Below are 19,209 nucleotides of genomic sequence, written 5' to 3'. Positions count from 1 at the left end.
TGTAGGAGGCAGGATTTTGTGAGTTTACAACAGATCTTTTACTTAAAAGTATAACTAATCTCAATCCTTAAACCTTTTCCAGTTTCCCATTATTCCACTATCTAACCAGTTGTCAAATCTAAGCATCATCCATCACTAAGATCTCCCTGAAAGCTCATATCTCTCAATCACCAAGTCCTATCAGTGCTATCTCTTGAAAAATATTTAACATGTGTTAAGCCCTTCCCATGTGAGAGGCTCTGTTCTATTAAGTGCTTTTTACATGGGTTGTCTCAGTAAATCTTCAAATCTTCACAATAGCCTTTTTTTTCTTTTTTTTTTTTTTTTTTTTTGAGGGGGAGTCCTGTTCACTGCAACCTCCGCCTCTCAGGTTCAAGTGATTTAGTAGAGACAGGAATTCATCATATTGGCCAGCTAGTCTCAAACCCCTGACCTCAGATGGGGTCCGCCCTGGCCTCCCAAAGTGCTAGAATTATAGGCATGAGCCACCATGGTTGACCTATAATAGCCTTTTTAAATAGCTACTGCTTGCAGATGAGGTCTCTGAGTTACAGTGAGTTTAAATAACTTGCCCAAGGTCATCCAGCTATGAGTTACAGGGAATCTGGCTTCTGAGCTCACATTACTTTCTTTTGAATATGTTTACTTCTTTCTGTTCCCCTGCTATCATCCTGTTCTGGTCATTGTTCTCCCTCACCTGCATTACTGTATTATTGGCCCCTGTACTAGTCTTACCTCTCTTAAATCGATATTTCACACTGAAGTCAGAGTTATCTTTCAGAGATATAAATCTGATTATATCACTTCCTATTTAAAATTCATTAACTGTTTTCGAGGACTTCAGGTATTGGCCTTTGCCTACCTCAAGGTCTAGCCTCTTTCCCCTAAACTCATCTCCCCTGTTCACAAGACTCCAGGCTTAATGGACTTTTTCTTGCCACCAGCCTTCTACATAGACTACTGAAAGATTCCTGGCGGGGCGCGGTGGCTCACGCTTGTAATCCCAGCACTTTGGGAGGCCGAGGCGGGCAGATCACGAGGTCAGGAGATCGAGACCACGGTGAAACCCCGTCTCTACTAAAAATATAAAAAATTAGCCAGGCGTGGTGGCGGGCGCCTGTAGTCCCAGCTACTCGGAGAGGCTGAGGCAGGAGAATGGCGTGAACCCGGGAAGCGGAGCTTGCAGTGAGCCGAGATTGCGCCACTGCACTGCAGCCTGGGCGACAGAGCGAGACTCCATCTCAAAAAAAAAAAAATAGAAAGATTCCTTCACATCTTCCACTCTTCTTGTCTAGCTAATTCCTATTTATCCTTTAAGTCCAGGCCAAACATCATGTCTTTTGATGGGAAATGAACCCTAGAATCTAGATTCCCTTTTGATATTTTGGCATAAAGTTCCTTTTCCTAGCAGAATATTCATGGATTTTATTTTGAGCTCTTATTTAGATTTTGTCTTTTCTACTAAGCTACAGTAGCTATGATGTCACTACTATACTCACTTTACTCACTACGATATTCTTGATACCTTGCTTGGTGCTTGGTATAGAGTATGTACTCAATACTAGTTGAGTGATTAAATAAACACATACAATACAGTGACCCTTTCAACTAAATGTATAATCCGAACGTCAGATGTGTCTGTTTCTTTTTTAATGAATAACAAGGATGGAAATATGAATCCATGCTAGAAAAACTCTCAGTGAACACCAAGTTATATTGCTTATCCTAGACTTAGCAGCAATAAGTTGGATAAAGTAATGTAACTAGAAAAATAGTCCCTGTGTTTATACTGTTGACCAGCCCCTTATTGAAACTCGCATCTCTTGCATTGCCTTGTAGTATTGTGTTTCCTGTATCTTTCTGATCTTGTCTTCCTTTGCATTTTGTTTCGCTTACATCTCCTCTTGTGAGGGCATACTCCTGAGCTTTTTATTTAACCTGCTGGTTTTGTCCTTTTATAGTTGTGCTATTATGGATTAATCTGTATAAATCTTTATAAATGAATCCTTACTTATCTGTGTCTTCTACTACAAACACACATGGAGGTAGAGAATGTAAAAGATGAGAACCTATTATGCCTTTTTTAAACCAAAAACATCATTTTTGTAAAATGTCCCATGATTTTCTTTCTAAAACATTTCTGTGTTTTATGAAAGGACAAATAACAATATAATAGAACTGTAGACTTACATTGCTTACTGTGGTGATTTTGTTTTGTTATCTGATATAAATGAACATTTTCTTTAACATTCTTTTTCAGCATATTGAAGAAATGAATCTTTTTGGAAAATCAGAATTAGAGAAAACTATTGAACACTTGACATGTGTTAATCATCAGGTAATGTATCAAACTGGATTTGGGGTATCTTGTGTTATATAAATAACTATGTCAATTACAGTTTTAATACACTTTTTAAATTTAATTTTTATTTATTTTTTGAGATGGAGTCTCGCTCTGTTGCCCCGGTTGGAGTGCAGTGGCACAATCTCAGCTCACTGCAGCCTCCATCTCCGGCTTCAAGCGATTCTCCTGCCTCAGCCTCCTGAGTAGCTGTGACTACAGTTACGTGCCACCATGCCTGGCTAATTTTTTTTGTATTTTTAGTAGAGATGGGGTTTCACCATGTTAGCCAGGCTGGTCTCAAACTCCTGACCTGACATTGTGATCTGCCCACCTTGGCCTCCCAAAGTGCTGGGATTACAGCATGAGACACCATGCCCGGCCTAATACACTGTTTTTTTACAATTACAATAGCTGGGCATGGTGGTGCACACCTGTAGTCCCAGCTGCTTGGGAGGCTGAGGTGGGAGGATCACTGGACCCCAAGAGTTAGAGGCTGCAGTGAGCCATGATGACACCACTGCACTCCAGCCTGGGCAACAGAGCAAGACTACAACTCCTAAAAAAAATCACAAAATAGTATACTAGAAAAGCTGTATAACAGCAGTTAGGAGTGTGTACTCTGAAGGCTGATTACTTGGGTTCAGATCCATCTTTACCTCCTTTTACCTGCAGGCAAGTTGCTTGACCTTTCTGTTCCCTGATTTCTTTATTCGTAAAATAAGAATAGTGGTAGTACTTACTCCTTAGGGCTTTTGTGAAAATTAAATGAGTTAGTACATATAAAGAACTTAGAAGTGTGTCCGGCATACTGTAAGCTCTTAGTAGGTATTAGCTATGATTATTTCTATTTTGCTGTTATAAAAAAATCACATAGGCCAGGCATAGTGGCTCATGCCTATAATCCCAGCACTTTGGGAGGTCAAGGTGAGGCAGGTGGATCGGTTGAGCCCAGGATTTTTGAGACCAGCCTGGGTAAGATAGTGATACTCCATCTCTACAAAAAATTTACAGATTGGCCAGGCATGGTGGCATGCACCTGTGGTCCCAGCTACTTGGGAGGCTGAAGTAAGAGGATCACTGGAACCCGGGAGCTGAAGGCTGCAGTGAGCTGTGATCACACCACTGCACTCCAGTCTGGGTGACAGAGCAAGATCCTGTTTCCAAAAAAAGAAAAAAAAATTATACAGATGTAGAGTAAAAAGAGAAATTCACTTCTATTCTTTATTACTCTCTCTGGAGATAGGATTTTTAACAATTTGGTATGTTTTTGTTTTTATAATTTCAACTTTTATTTTAGATTCAGGGGTACACGTACAGTTTTTTATATGGGTATACTGTGTGATGCTGAGATTTGGGGTACAGTTGATCCCATCACCCAGGGAGTGAACATAGTACCCAATAGTTTGTCAACCTTTGATGTGTTTTGTTTTGGCTGGCTTCTATTACTATGCCTTCACTGTTTTAATTTATTTGCCTTCTAATTCTGTCATCTGAGTTGGTTGAAGTGTCATCTCATCATAGATTATATTTTCCTGTATCTTTGTGTGCCTGGTAATTTAATTTTAGATTGGATGCCAGACATTGTGAATCATACCTTCTTGGTTGCTAGATAGTTTGTATTACTATGAAATATTATTGAGGTTTGTTCTGGGATGCAGTTAAATTATATGGAAGTAGCCTGATCCTTTTCAGTCTTGCCGTTAAGCTTTGTTAGGTGGGATCAAAGTAGCGTTTAGTCTTGGACTAATTTTGTTTCACTACTGAGGTAAAACCCTTTTGAGTACACTACCTGTTGTCCTATGAATTATGAGGTTTTCAAATGACTGATGGGCACAGAAACTTTTCCTGGCCCTGCATGAGCTCTGAGTATTGTTCCCTCTAATTTGTTCATGGTTCTTTCTCTGGCCTTGGGTAGTTTACTCTGTGCTGAGCTCTACTCAGCTGAAAACTTGAAGGGTACCCTTTATAGATCTGTGGAGCTCTCACTCTTTGCACCTCTCCTCTAATACCTGTCCTGCAAACTTTAGCTGCCTTGGCCTTCTTTGACTCTCATGCCTGTCTTCTGAACTTGGGGCAGACCACTGGGTTCCATATCGGTTCCTTTCCCTGTGTCACAGTCTGGAAATTCTCCAGGCAGTAAGCTGGAGCAAATGTAAAGCTCATCACATTTGTTTCCTGTCTCTCAGGTCACTGGTCATCATTGCCTGATGCCTATTGTCCTGAAAACAATTGTTTCATATATCATCCAACTTTTTAGTTATTTCAGGCAGAAGAGTAAATCTGGTCCCTATCACTCCAGCTTGACCAGAAGCTAAAAGCAGTAATATTAATTACTGGAAAATGTATCTGAAGAAAGTACTAGAAGTCATTGGAAAGAAATAAATAAGAAAATATTTTAAAAGTTAAAATGTTGGAGAAGAGCCTGAGAAGATCTAATATTCAGACTAATATTTAGTTAGAACTCAAGGAGGACATAATAGAGTGTGGGAGAGACAGTATTTGAAGAGATAATGATTGATGATTTTCTAGATATGAAAACACAGGAAACCCCCGATTCAAAATGAATTCCGAAAGCATGACAAATCCCAAGCAAGATAAATAGAAAATGCATACAATTTTAGTAGTCATGAATAATACAGTTTACCTGTGGATAAATTTACAGAATCTTTATAGGAAACATTATGCAACCATATTGAAAGTCATTAAAGAAAGCCTAAATAAGTGGAGGATTATATCAGGTTTATAAAAAAGGTTATAAAAATAACATAAATTTTCCCCAACTTGATCTATAGAGTTGAGGTAGCTGTAGTTGAAATCCCAATAAGATTGTGTGGGGGGATGAAGGGGAAGAATTGACAATAGATCTTAAAATTTACTTGGGAGCAAAAAGCCAAGAATCACATAGAAGTTTTAAAGAAGAACATGGTGCTAGACTTGCCCTCCCAGATGTGAAGCCTTCAGTCATAGTAATACGTAATAGGCTGGGCATGATGGCTCACGCTTGTAATCCTAGCTCTTTGGGAGCCTGAAGCGGGAGGATCACTTGAGGTTAGGAGTTCAAGACCAGCCTGGCCAACATAGTGAAACTCCATCTCTACTAAAGATAGGAAAATTTGCCAGGTGAGGTGGCACACGCCTGTAGTCCCAGCTACTTGGGAGGCAGAGGCAGGAGAATCACTTGAACCCAGGAGGTAGGTTGCAGTGAACTGAGATCATGCCACTGCACTTCAGCCTGGGTGACAGAGCAAGACTCCGTCTCAGAAAAAAAAAAAGGCCGGGCGTGGTGGCTCACGCCTGTAATCCCAGCACTTTGGGTGGCCGAGGCGGGCGGATCACGAGGTCAGGAGATCGAGACCATCCTGGCTAACACAGTGAAAGCCTGTCTCTACTAAAAAAAAAAAATACAAAAATTAGCCGGGCATTGTGGCGGGCGCCTGTAGTCCCAGCTACTCGGGAGGCTGAGGCAGGAGAATGGCATGAACCTGGGATGCCGAGCTTGCAGTGAGCCGAGATCACGCCACTGCACTCCAGCCTGGGAGACAGAGCAAGACTCCGTCTCAAAAAAAAAAAAAAAAAAAAAAAAAAAGAAGAAGACATAATAAAACAACAGGGTTTGAGAGAGACTGATCAAACCCAGCAGAGAACAAACCCACAAATGTAAGAATTTGATCTGTGAAGTAACTCAGATCAATGGGAAAAGGAATGATTATTCACTAATGGTTTCTCAGATTATTGGCTGTTCATATTTTAAAAGGAAAAAATTGGATCCTAACCAAAATATGCCATACCCAAAAATCAGTTAAAGGTTACTTACAGCCTTGAATGTTCAAGATATTACTACATTTTTAAAAGAAGTGCAGGAGATCTTTTTGACCTTGGAGAAATAATAATATCAGTCATTTATATAGCATTCACTATGTTTCAGATACTTTTCTCAACATTTTATACCCAATTTTAATTTTCATAACAGTCATATAAAGTAAATGCTAATATTGTCCTCATTTCACAAATAAGGAAACTGAGGCAGAGGGGAAATTGCCTAAGATGACACAGCCAGCAGGTGTCTGGTGCCAGAATGTGTGCCCCTAAAGAAGACACAAACACAAATAAGTTTATTCCTTAAAGGAAAACACTGATAAATAGGACCACATTGACAAAAAAAAAAAACTTTATCTACTTAACTATAAATCGAAAAGACAAGCCCCTGATAGAACAATTTGCTACACATTTAATCCCCCTCCCCTGAAAAAGCCTCAACAGAAGATGTGAATAAACTCTTTATGGAGGAAGAAATTACAAATGGCTAATAAACATAAAAGATATTCTACCTCAATAATGGGGGAAATGTAAATTAAAACAGTAAAATCATTTTACATCAAGGCATTAGAAATTAACAAGTTGTAACATGTATTAGCAAATATGTATAGCTCCTGGGAGTGCAAACTTCCTATCTGTTCCAAAAAAGTTGGTATTACCTAGCAAAGGCATACCCTATGAGCCAACAATTCCCTTTCTAGATATGTACCAGATATGATGGAGCTCAGCAAAATATGATCCCCAGGGCAAATGCAGCCTCCAGTCTGTTTTTGCAGCATGGTTTTGCTCATTTATTTACATATTGTCTGTGGCTGCTTTTGTGCTGTGATGGAGTAGTGGTGACTGATCCTAGCGCCGGCAAAACTGCCTTTTTTCTTGTAAATTTTTTTCCTTTTGTTAGTAATTGACTTTGTTTTGGTTTGCTTTGCTTTTTGTTACCTGGTTTTCATTAAACCTATTGCCAATTTTTGTCAAGAGTTCCAGTATCTCTGACTTAGGCCTTTAAATATGTTTTGAATATACAAACATCAGTTTCAGTTTTTTCTTCTAAAAACCTCGCTTCTAGAGCTGTGTATTCTTACTCCTTTACTGTCATTTTAGCAATGCTTTCAGAGGGAGGGGAGATAAAATATGTGTGGTCAGTCCACAGTTTTAACTGGAAGACTTACATTTATTACTAATATTTATTGGTTTTAAAATTTAAATGTAGGTCATTTTCCCATCTAGAATTTATTTTTATATGTAAAATAAAGAAGAAATCCAGCTAAGTTGTTTTTCCAGTGATTGTTTGTCCCTACACTTATTTATTTTAAAGAGACAGTCTTGCTCTGTTGCCCAGGCCGGAGTGCTGTTGTATGATCATAGCTCACTGCCTCCTCCAACTCCTGGGCTCAAGCGATTCTCCCACGTCTTCAGCCTCCCTAGTAGCTAGGACTACAGGTATACCATCATGCCCGGCTAATTTTTTTAAAAAATTTTATTGTAGAGACAGGGTCTCACTATGTTTCCCAGGCTGGTCTCGAGCTCCTGGCCTCAAGCAATCCTCCTGGCCTCAAGTGGTCCTCTTGCATTGGCCTTCAAAGTACTAGGATTGAAGGTGTGAGCCACCACATCCAGCCCCCTACTCTTACTTTTTAAGTTTATCCTTTTCCTACTTCCCAAAAATGCTGTCTTTTCTAAATTTACATCTGTACATGATATTTTTCACTGTTTTCACTTTCATAAATTTGCTTGGGCATTTGTATGTGAAATCTTCACTGTTCTAATTATAATAACTTTTTTTTTTTGAGACAGAGTCTCGCTCTGTCACCCAGGCAGGAGTACAGTGGCGCGATCTCGGCTCACTGCAACCTCTGCCACCAGGGTTCAAGCGATTCTCCTGCCTCGGCCTCTCAAGTACCTAGGACTACAGGCATGTGCCACTATGCCCAGCTAATTTTTTGTATTTTTTCGTAGAGATGGGGTTTCACCGTGCTAGCCAGGATGGTCTCCACCTCTTGACTTCATGATCCGCCCACCTCGGCCTCCCATATAATAACTTTATAGTTTGTTTTGATATCTCATAAAGCAAGTATACTTGTATTTTTTCCAAAAATTTTTCCTGTTTTTTTCTTTTGGTAAATGAATTTAGAATCAAATTTAAGCCATCCCCGTTTTTAAAAATAGGATGTGTTAGAATTGTATTGGAATTCCATTGAATTTACTATTATTTGAGGAAATTTTAGTATGTTTACAATATTGTGCTCCCATCAAGAAACATTGTGTGCCTTTACATTATGTCAGGTTATGTTCTGTACTCTTCAGGAAAACTGTACTGTTTCTTCACATAGATCTTGCCCACTTTGTGTTTGGGTTACAATGTTTTGTGCTGTGTTTTTTTCCCCTCAATTCAGTCCTATTTACTTACTGTGTTTTAGAAATTCCCCAAAATTTTCACTCTGCCAGTGGTTTCCTTCCTGTTTCATTGTTGTTATAGATACGTTCTTTTCTCTTCGTGCTTTTTATATTTTGTTTGTATCTTTAATGGTAGTGAGGAGAGAGAAATTTTACATCCATTCTGACTCCTAGAACCTAAACTGTACACATGACTTCTAAAGTTTTTTTAAAAATAAATCTATTTTCTTAGTTTTCTTCCAGAAATATTATTAAAGAGTGCCTAAGAAAAATATCATTAACATTAAGATATATACCTATTTTTTTAATTTAAATTATAGCTTGAAAGCGAAAAATATGAATTAAAGTCTAAAGTGTTAATAATGAAAGAAACAATAGAGTCGTTAGAGAACAAATTAAAAGTCCAAGCTCAAAAATTTAGCCATGTGGCTGGTGACTCATCTCATCAGAAAACAGAGGTGAACTCACTTAGGTAAGTTTATTCAAAATTTTCTAATTTCATTTCTGGGAAAGTGTTTGTGGTTACATAAAGTTTATAACCATGGCATTTTGGACTGGGCCTTTGTGCAGTAGTTTTAGAAGTTGGCTTTGCAGTAGACTCACCTGGGAGCTTTTGAAAAGTATGAATTTAAGGGGCTGATTTTGGGAGGTTCTAATTCAATGAGAATCTACTGGGGTAGGTTTTGGGTATCTGTGTTTTTTAAAAGAAATTTCACAGATTAATATGATTGCAGGCAAAGTTTTTCAACCTTCTTCCTTTTGAAATCCTCTTAAGTACTTCAGATCATTTGTATTTCATAGTGTGAGATTACTGAAAATTACAGAATTGTTTACTACCTATGCCATTTTCTTTCTCTTTCTTGCCTCTTTCAGTGAAACGTAAAGTCAAAGAATGTATCTCCTATTTTTAACCCTTTCTGACTTAGAAACAGAAGTTTTTAAGTAGGGAGGTAAGACGTATGAATAGTATTCCTTTTAGGAAGCTAACTTTGGTGGAAATATGGAACATGGATTTCAAGTCTTAGAGATTGATGGCAAAAAAAGGAGACCGAGGATCTGGACTGAAGTGGTGGTAATGAACTTAGAGAACAGAGACCAAATTTAAGAAACACTTTTTACATAAAATCAAAAGGTTTAGATGACTACTATGGGGCTGAGAAATACGATAAGTAGAACATTTACCTTAGCATATTGGGTTGTTGGTTAGTCATTAATTAATTTAGAATACAGAAGACTCAAGGAAACAAAAGGCAAACAAAGCTTTTTTTCTGGTCAGGGTAGCTGCAATAAGTAAAAAGATACTGAAGGTCGGAAAAAGGGGACCACTCTGAAGAATCTGAGGAAACACCTCTCTCTAAATTACATTGGCAGTCAGAATCAGGAAAAGATTTTCACATGTCAGCAAGACATTACATCTGTGAAACATTTAGTCATGAAATAGTGACAACTTGAGATCAGAAAGGATTATAGTAATGACACTTTAAAAAAAAGATTTAACAAATTAAAACTGAAAAGTTAGTGAATGGCATTGGATATTGCAGAAAACTGAGTTGGTGAAATAGAAAAAACAAACTCATGAAAGTCACCCAGAAGAACTCCAAAGAACAAAAATAAATGATGAGAAAAAAGACATAGTTCCAATATACAAAAAACTAGGAATCACAAAAGTATATAGTAAACAGAGCAAATATGAGAATCAAAGGAATTAGGAGAAGTCTGAGACTGTAGTTCATAAGGGTTCTCTGATTATCTAATGACTTAATGAAATAAGACCAAGAACTGGGTGTGTCTAGTTAATTAAGGAATACTATATTAGCGATTCATAAAGAGCATCTCCAGTTTTGCTCTTTTGCTTCTCTGACGATAGTTTTCATAGGTTAGACCTCAGGAAGAACTAAAGTAGATACTGCTTTTTTCTTTGCTTTTTTCTGTAAGAGGAGAGCTGAATGGACCAGTATCTCCTCTGGCTCATGTCTGGATTCAGCTCTAAAGTACAGATAACATGACATATTCTTGTCATCCAGAATTTCACTTTTCACTTCCGTGTCCAGCTGACTGGATCTAGCATGTAATCCATTTTGTTTTTCCTTGAGATGATGGCTGAAACACCTTTTCCTCACAGGAGTCTTTTTCCAGTCTTAGGAGGCAGAGCCCTCAGTGCCCTTTCTTGGATAGCCTAGCCTATAGCTCCTTTGGAGTTTCATTTCTTGTCCTACTACTGATATCCTTTACTCTTAGGAGCTCAATCAGCCTCTTCCCTCACCTAGGACTAATTCAGTCACTGGGCCATTGTGAGAATTTTTGTCTACCTTTCTACCAGGTTACCTTGTATAACCTGGGGATATGGCATTATTTCATAACTCTGTTTTGCTCTAACAGAAAAATATGACTTATCTTGTCTCTTAGGAAAGTGTATCAATCATATTCTCCATATCAGTAAGTATTGTTAGAACCATGAGTTGAAACCATTGAATCCAAGTCCAAAGCAAAACCAAATACAAACCATGATACTCGGCACTCTTGGGAAGTCAAACCACATTATCCAAACCTTTTGCCACTTTCGATATGATTAATAGAGCTCTTGCTACCCCTTTGATCACATCATGTTCTCTTTTCCTTGACATGAAGACATTTAAGAAGCTGAGAGTCAGGGCCAGGCATGGCGGCTTATGCCTGTAATTTCAACACTTTGGGAGGCCAAGGTGGGAGGATTACTTGAGCCCAGGAATTCAAGAGCAGCCTGGGCAATGTGGTGAAACCTTATCTCTGCAAAAAATACAAAAGTCAGCCCGGCATGGTAACATGTGCCTATATGCCTAGCTACCCAAGAGGCTGAGGCAGGAGGACTGCTTGAGCCTAGGAGTTCAAGGCTGCAGTGAGCTGTGCTCATGCCACTGTACTCCAGCCTGGGTGACAGAGTGAGACTGTCTCAGATAGATAAGGCATATGTTCCTTTCCATCCCCCTGAGGTACCCATCTTCTTTTTCCCTTCCTGCATCAGGCTTTTTCCACCACATTTTATTACCAACAAACAGGCTTTTCTATATCAAGCATAATCTTTTTTTTTTTTTTTTGAGACGGAGTCTTGCTCTGTTGCCCAGGCTGGAGCTCAGTGGCATGATCTTGGCTCACTGCAACCTCCACCTCCCGGGTTCAAGCAATTCTCCTGCCTCAGCCTCCCAAGTAGCTGGGATTACAGGCGCCTGCCACCATGCTCGGCTAACTTTTGTATTTTTAGTAGAGAAGGGGTTTCATCATGTTGGCCAGGCTGGTCTCAAACACCTGACCTCATGTGATCCATCCGTCTTGGCCTCCCAAAGTGCTAGGATTACAGGCATGAGCCACCGCGTCCTACCTAAGCATAGTTTAATTGTCCAAATAGAGAATCTTTTGTCTGGTTTCTTTGTTGTCAGAGCACATAATATAAAATCTCACTTTTAACCATGTTTTAAAGTTAAATTACTGTCATCTCCCTTTAATTACAGCATTTAATGAGATCTGGCATTTTATACCCCAGATCAAAGCTACGGAATGCTGTAAAGGAACTTTTGTCTACCCAGGAAGGTCAGTCCCCCAGAGCATGCTAGCCAGTCTTTAGAGCTGAGGTCAACAGTCTTTTTTTTTTTTTTTTTTTTTTTTTTTTTGTAAATAGACGAGTCAATATTTTAGACCAAGCTTATCCAACCCACCGTATTTTGTTGTTGTCTGTTTTGTTCTGTTTTAGGCTTTCAGCAGCCTGAAGCCATGGTTTTTAATCTGTCTCTAGTAATAAGCGAAGCAGAGGGATGAGGAAGAGACTTTACTGGCCCAACCAGAAACAGAACCTAAGAACCCGTGACTGTATTATCTCACTTGAACACCCTGTTAGACTGTGTGGGCTATATAGTTTATGTCACACCTGCTTAACACTGCCCTTGTAGCTTGAAAGTAGCCCTAGACAATATATAAAATGAAGTAGTGTGGTATGGACACTGAAATTTGGATTTCATATAATTTTCATATGTCACTAAAAATTTTCTGCTGAAAATTTTTTTTAGTCATTTAAACATGTAAAAACCATTTATACCACTCAGGCCTTACAGAAATTGGCATCCGGCTGTAGTTTGTCAACCCCTGCTCAAGGAAAAATTGTTTCCAGCCCAGTTAGACAACTCAGTTTTCTCAATCAACCCCCTAGAAAACATCCTTAAGCCTCACAACTGCCACCTATGAGGCTCTAAACAATGAGAATCCTGCAGCTGAAAATACTGTCAGACTGTCCTCAGTTCACCTTAGTCTTTATCTGTGTATGTTCAAAACCAGAGGGTATACTCTTATCTAGGATCAAATAAATGCTATAGCAGGTTTTCCTGGCAATGACCCATAAACTCTAGCCCATATATATTAGTTGTTTTACTAGGATTTCTTTAGGTGTATTCAGAAAACCAAATGTCACTAGTCTCCCATGAGAAGTATTTATTTGTTAAGGTAATTGATAACCATTTTATTTTATTTTACTTGTTTTGAGACAGGGTCTCACCCTGTCAGGCTGGAGTGCAGTGGCACAATCATGGTTCACTGAAACCTTGACCTCCTGGCTCAAGCAGTCCTCCCACCTCAGCCTCCTGAGTAGCTGGGACTATAGGCATGCACCACTACACTCAGCTAATTTTTAAAAACTTTTGTGGAGACAGGGTCTCACAATGTTGCCCAGGCGGTTCTTGAACTCCTGGGCTCCAGAGGACCATTTTAGATAAGCGAAAGAAGACTCTTAAGTTATCTGGATGCTTAAGAACTGTCTTCTGGGCATTCCTAACATTTTTTTTCCTACCAGGACAGGAAGAGGAACCAGAGCCCTGAGTGAGGATGGCTGAGTTTGTGGATCTAGAATTGAAAGGGTCCAGGGATCTAGGGCCACCAGTTACAACCATCATCCCCATCCAGAAATCTAAAAGAAAATCCAGTCCTAATTTCTTTTCCCTCTCTGGCTGATCAAGGGATGATATTTATTCATCTTTCTTAGTGGTAGGCTATAACCATAGACTCCTGGGAGAAATCTAAAATAAAAACAGGGATACCACATCAGTCTCTTTTTTTTTTTCTATTAGGCCTTTAAAATTCCAAACCTATCTTTCCTTTCTTAGATGGTGCTTTAGCTCCATTTTAGAACTTGAACACTTCTTATGAACAGAGGATCCTTTAAGATGCTGTCTTTGTTTAAAATTTACTGCATCGTGATGGAAATAATTACCTTTGTCCCCTAAATGAGATCAAGCGTAGCTCCATGTAATATAATGTAAGTGAGGAATTTGAATCTCAAAGAGATGGACCTCTACCCAGTCACATCTGCTAAGTGGAGAGCCAGAACTTAAGTTCATTTTTATTGCTTCACTCTCTGGTGAGAAATTGTTACTTCCCTTTGCTACGTTTATAGCATTTTCGAAGCTAAGAAACTGGTTCATTTTTCCTAACTCGATTCTCAAAATTTCCTTTCCAAACACCATTATGAACAACTAATAATGGCAGTCACTCAACTATTCTTTCCTATGACTTTTACACCTCAACTGTTTCGTTGAGAGGACCTTATCTTAGCAAAACTTTGGTCAGAAAAGTTACATTGAAGATCTGGTATCTAGTCTCTGTTTTCTTTTGTTTCTACCCTAGAATATAAAAAGACAAAGCTACTTTTAGGGCCCACCCAAGGGCTTCCTTTATATGTATGTATATCAATCAAGATGTGATCCTGCCTTTGTCAACCCCACTTTCATTAGGAAGTCACCCTGCTTTATGAAGTTAGATATAAAGCAGTCTTTACATTTCTACCTGGAATTTCAAGCACTGCCAACTGCTCAGTGTCCTTCATTAGGGATTCTGCAGGCCATTCTGTTTTTGAAAGGACTCTGTATAGCTTCCTGGCAGGCATTTTCTCTTTCATGTAGAGGATGTTGGCCTTCCTATATTCTGCAAAGAAGGCATTATGATGTAGTAGAAGAACATTGTTATAATGTTAGACTAGCCTTAATTTGCATCTTTTCTTTGCCCTTACTTGCTTTGTGACCTTGGACAAGTTTTTTTGTTGTTTGTATTCAATTGGGATAATAGTTCTAATTATGGAACCATCCTAATTATGGTACTGTTCTAGGAATGAATGAGCTAATATGTACAAAGTACCACTCTCTGTTGTTATATCCCATGGAACAGCAGTTCTAGCTTTTAGGAATAGCGTGAATACGGTGCAGTCACCTGAAACTGAACCTCACACATAGTTTTAGGAAGTAAGATTGCTTGAACCTAATGTCTTTCTAACTTGGTTTTGTTTAGTTTTGCAAGTCGAAATAAATCAGTCCCAACTTGACTCTCCTCACTACCTCTTGATCATCGTTCACTTGCTGTTAGAACAGTCAAGGTCATGTGTTTTGTCTTTCAGAATACCTCAATACTGCCAGTAAAACTTCTTCATTCCTATAAAGATGTCCCTTCTTATTCGTGGTTTTGGAATTCAAACCTTCTTCCCTTTAGGCGATTCTAAGCTAAGCTACCCTCAGTATCTTTTTCCATGTCTTATTCCTCAAAGGAAACCTAAAAGGAATCCATGGAAATTCCTAATAAATACTCTGAGGTGAGAGCCATGTCTTTTCAGCAAGGCAGGATTGTGAAGTCTCAGGTCAGGGCTAAAAGTGTTCTAAAGACTCTACATGACATGAAAGCAAATTTTTACCGTTAAACCTTCCAGGGACATTACTTCTGACAAATAATCCTACTGATCAGTAACAGATTTCTCTGAAATCATCTTTGTCGTTAACCATGTAGACCTCTGTACGTCCTTTCTTTTGCTCCCTGAACCAAGTCTTTAGTCTGCAGGAAATGCCTACTTTCCCTGCTTTCTGTCACTCCGTTTGACTACCCAGCCAAAAAGTCGGAATAAGAAGCAATATTAAAAGTTCACAAGTCAGGGCTGGGAATGGTGGCTCACGCCTGTAATCCCAGCATTTTGGGAGACCGAGGCAGATGGATTGCTTGAGCTCAGGAGTTTGAGACCAGCCTGGGCAACATGGTAAAACCCCATCTCTACTAAAAATAGAAAAATTAGACAGGTGTGGTGGTCCATGTCTGTAGTCCCAGCCTCTAGGGATGCTGAGGTGGGAGGATCACCTGAGCCCAGGAGGCAGAGGTTGCAGTGAGCTGCGATCTCACCACTGCACTCCAGCCTGTGTGTCAGAGGGAGACCCTGCCTCAAACAAACAAAAAAAAGAGCTCACTGGTTGAGATGGTTAGGATTTATGGATAGTGCTTTGAAATGCCAGGTCATACTGTAAGAACAGGATTTTTCCTTTGCCTCCACTATTGGAAAAAGATTTAAAGGAAAGGGGGTTAACATTAGGAAACTAAGAAGAGCTTTAAAACTACCAAGAAGCTTCTAGAAAAGAGCACACAATTAATTTGATTTTTATACTGTATTATTTTTAGGAAGACGGAACCATTTTGGAGAAGAGTAGTGGACAGCAAGAAATAATAATATATAATGCCATAGATTATACTGGAGGAGCTTTAAAATAAAAAATAGCAAACTTTAAAAATAAGACATCAGAATATTTTTAAGAAATCTCATTTTTTCAAAGTATTTCTATGAGAGATAAAGAATACCATTTGTTTTTGTCCATTGATTCTTTAGGATAGTAAATGAGCAGCTACAGCGGTCAGTTGATGACTATCAGCACCGACTTTCCATAAAAAGAGGTGAACTTGAATCAGCCCAAGCACAAATTAAAATACTGGAGGAAAAGATAGGTAAATGTTTTAAAATTTTGTTTCTGCTAATCTTAGTGTACTTTGTCTAACAAACATTCCTTTTCATTTGTAGATGAACTAAACCTTAAGATGACTTCACAGGATGAGGAGGCTCATGTAATGAAAAAGACCATTGGTGTTATTGATAAAGAAAAAGACCTTCTCCAGGAGACTGTAGATGAGAAGACAGAAGAGATTGCAAATTTGCAAGAAAACCTAGCTAATAAAGTATGTGATTGTTTAATATAATTTTCCAGCATCCAAACAGAACAGTTTTTTGTTGTTGTTTTTGAGATGGGGTCTCACTCTGTCGCTCAGGTTGGAGTGCAGTGGCATGATCACAGCTCACTGCAGCCTCTATCTCTTGGGCTCAAGGAATCCCCACACCTCAGCAATTGGAATTACAGGCATGAGCCACTACTCCTAGCCAGAAAAGGTTATTGTATTTTCACTTATTCATTTCTTTTTTTAAAGGTTTGTTTACTTTTGGCAGGATGTGGTGGCTTACACCTGTAATCCCAGCACCTTGGGAGGCTGAGGCGGGAGGATTGCTTGAGCTGAGGAGTTCAAGACAAGCCTGGGCCACATGGTGAGACCCCATCTGTACCAAAAATACAAAAAATTAGCTAGGTGTGGTGGTGTGCACCTGTGGTCCCAGTTGCTCAGGAAGCTGAGGTCGGAGGATCACTTGAGCCCAGGGGCGGAGATTGCACTGAGCTGAGATCATACCACTGCACTCCAGCCTGGGTAACAGAGCAAGACCCTGCCTCAAAATAAATAAATAAATAAAAAGTTTATGTACTTTTATTGGTGCATATGAGATGTACATATTTTTGGGTTACACATGATAATTTGAGACATTTGTATAATCAAGTCAGGGTAATTGGGATATTTATCACTTTATTTTTTTCTTTATGCTAGGAATGTGTGAATTATTCTCTTTTAGCTGTTTCGAAATGTGTGCTGGATTAGTGTTAACTAGAGTCACCCTATTGATATCTCTCGAACACCAGGTCTTATTTCTTCTAAGTGTATATTTCTGCCCATTAATCAACCTCTCTTCACGCCTCCTCCCTCATCCTTTTACTGGTCTTTGGTAACCACCAGTCTACTCTCTGTCTTCATGAGATCCACTTTTTAACACCCACGTATGGGTGAGAACAAATGATATTTGTCTTTCTGTGCTTAACATGTTTCACGTAACATCATGACCTCCAGGTCCATCCATGTTGCTGCAAATGACAGCATTTCATTCATTTTCATGGCTGAATAATATTTCCTGTGTATATTTACCAGGGGCAGGTATTTCTTTGATATATTGATTTCCTCTCTTTCAGATACTTACTCAATAGTGGAATTGCGGGATCATATGGTAGTTCTAGTTTTAGTTTTTTGAGGAACCTTCATACACTGTTTTCCATAGTGGCTGTACTAATTTACATTCCCACCAACAGTGTACAAGAATTCCTGTTTCTTCATATCCTTGCCAGCATCTGTTATTCCCCATCTTTTTGATAAAAAGCATTCTAACTGGGGTGAGATGATATCATTGTGGTTTTAATTTGCATTTCTGTGATAATTAGTCATGTTGAGCATTTTTTCACATGCTTTTTGGCCATCTGTATATTTTCTTTTGAGAACTGTCTATGAAAATCTTTGCCCATTTTAAAATTGGATTATTTGGAGTTTTTTTGCTATTGAGTTGTTTGAGCTCCTTGTATGTTCAGGTTATTAATCCCTTGTCAGATGGATAGTTTGCAGATATTTTCTCCCATTCTGTAGGTTGTCTCTTCACTTTGTTAATTGTTTCCATTGCTGTGCAGAAGCTTTTTGGCTTAATGTAATCCCATTTGTCTCTTTCTACTTTTGTTGCCTGTGCTTTTAAATTCTTACACAAACAATATTTGTCCACACCAATGTCCTAGAGCATTTCCCCAACATTTTCTTCTAGTAGTTCCATAGTTTCAGGTCATAGATTTGAGTCTTTAATCCACTTGGATTTGAGTTTTGTATATGGTGAGAGATAGGGGTCCAGTTTCATTATTCTGTATATGGTTATCCAGTTTTCCCAGCACCATTTATTGAAAAGACTGCCCTGTCCCCGTTGTATGTTCTTGGCATCTTGTTGAAAATGAGTTGGCTTTAAGTGTGGGGATTTATATCTGGGTCCCCTATTATGTTCTGTTGGTCTGTGTGTCTTGTTTTTACACCAATACCATGCTGATTGGGTAGCTGTATAGTATATTTTGAAGTCAGTCAGTGCAATCTCCAGCTTTGTTTTTTTGCTCAGGATTGCTTTGGCTATTTGCGGTCTTTTGTGGTTCCAATTTATTTGAGAATTTTTTTTCTACATCTGTGAGGAATGTTGATCGTGTTCTAATAGGGATTACATTGAATCTGCAAATTGCTTTGGGTATTATTGTCATTTTAACAACATTAATTCCTTCAATCCATGAGTATGGAATATCCTTCCATTTTTTTATGGCCTCTTCTATTTCTTTCATCAGTGTTTTGTAGTTTTCCTTGTATAGATCTTTCATTTATTTGGTTAAATTGATTCCTAGGTATTTTCTATTCTTTGCAGCTATTGTAAATGGAATTGTTTTGTTGATTTATGTTTCAGATTGCTGTTGGAGTATAAAAATGCTATTGATTTTTGTAATCTTGATTTTGTATCATGCAACTTACTGAATTTGCTTATCAGTTCCAACAGTTTTTTAGTGGAGTCTTAAGGTTTTTCTAAATACAAGATCATGTGGTCTGCATATAAGGCTAATTTGACTTCTTCTTTTCAATTTGGATGCCTTTTTTTTCTTTCTCTTGACTAATTGCTCTGGCCAGGACTTCCAGGATTATGTTGAATAAAAGTGTGAAAGTGGGCATCCTTG

The 19,209-nt window shown here is 38.7% G+C and overlaps 1 protein-coding gene across 5 annotated transcripts in view; it reads left to right on the top strand.

Annotated features, from left to right (window-relative positions):
• CEP135 (centrosomal protein 135) overlaps positions 1 to 19,209 on the top strand; it is a 105,021-nt gene that overhangs the window by 42,547 nt on the left and 43,265 nt on the right. For all 5 annotated transcript variants that reach the window (XM_055294603.2, XM_063610401.1, XM_055294601.2 and 2 more), the window contains 4 exons: positions 2,261 to 2,338; positions 8,875 to 9,026; positions 16,206 to 16,321; positions 16,395 to 16,549. In XM_055294603.2, coding sequence (XP_055150578.2) covers positions 2,261 to 2,338; positions 8,875 to 9,026; positions 16,206 to 16,321; positions 16,395 to 16,549 — 501 coding nt within the window. The remainder of the gene's footprint in view (positions 1 to 2,260; positions 2,339 to 8,874; positions 9,027 to 16,205; positions 16,322 to 16,394; positions 16,550 to 19,209) is intronic.

This window comes from Symphalangus syndactylus, chromosome 10 (assembly GCF_028878055.3).
Source record: "Symphalangus syndactylus isolate Jambi chromosome 10, NHGRI_mSymSyn1-v2.1_pri, whole genome shotgun sequence".
Classification (NCBI taxonomy): domain Eukaryota; kingdom Metazoa; phylum Chordata; class Mammalia; order Primates; family Hylobatidae; genus Symphalangus; species Symphalangus syndactylus.
Note: the sequence above shows the minus strand (reverse complement) of the source record. Positions and strands in the feature narration are given on the sequence as shown.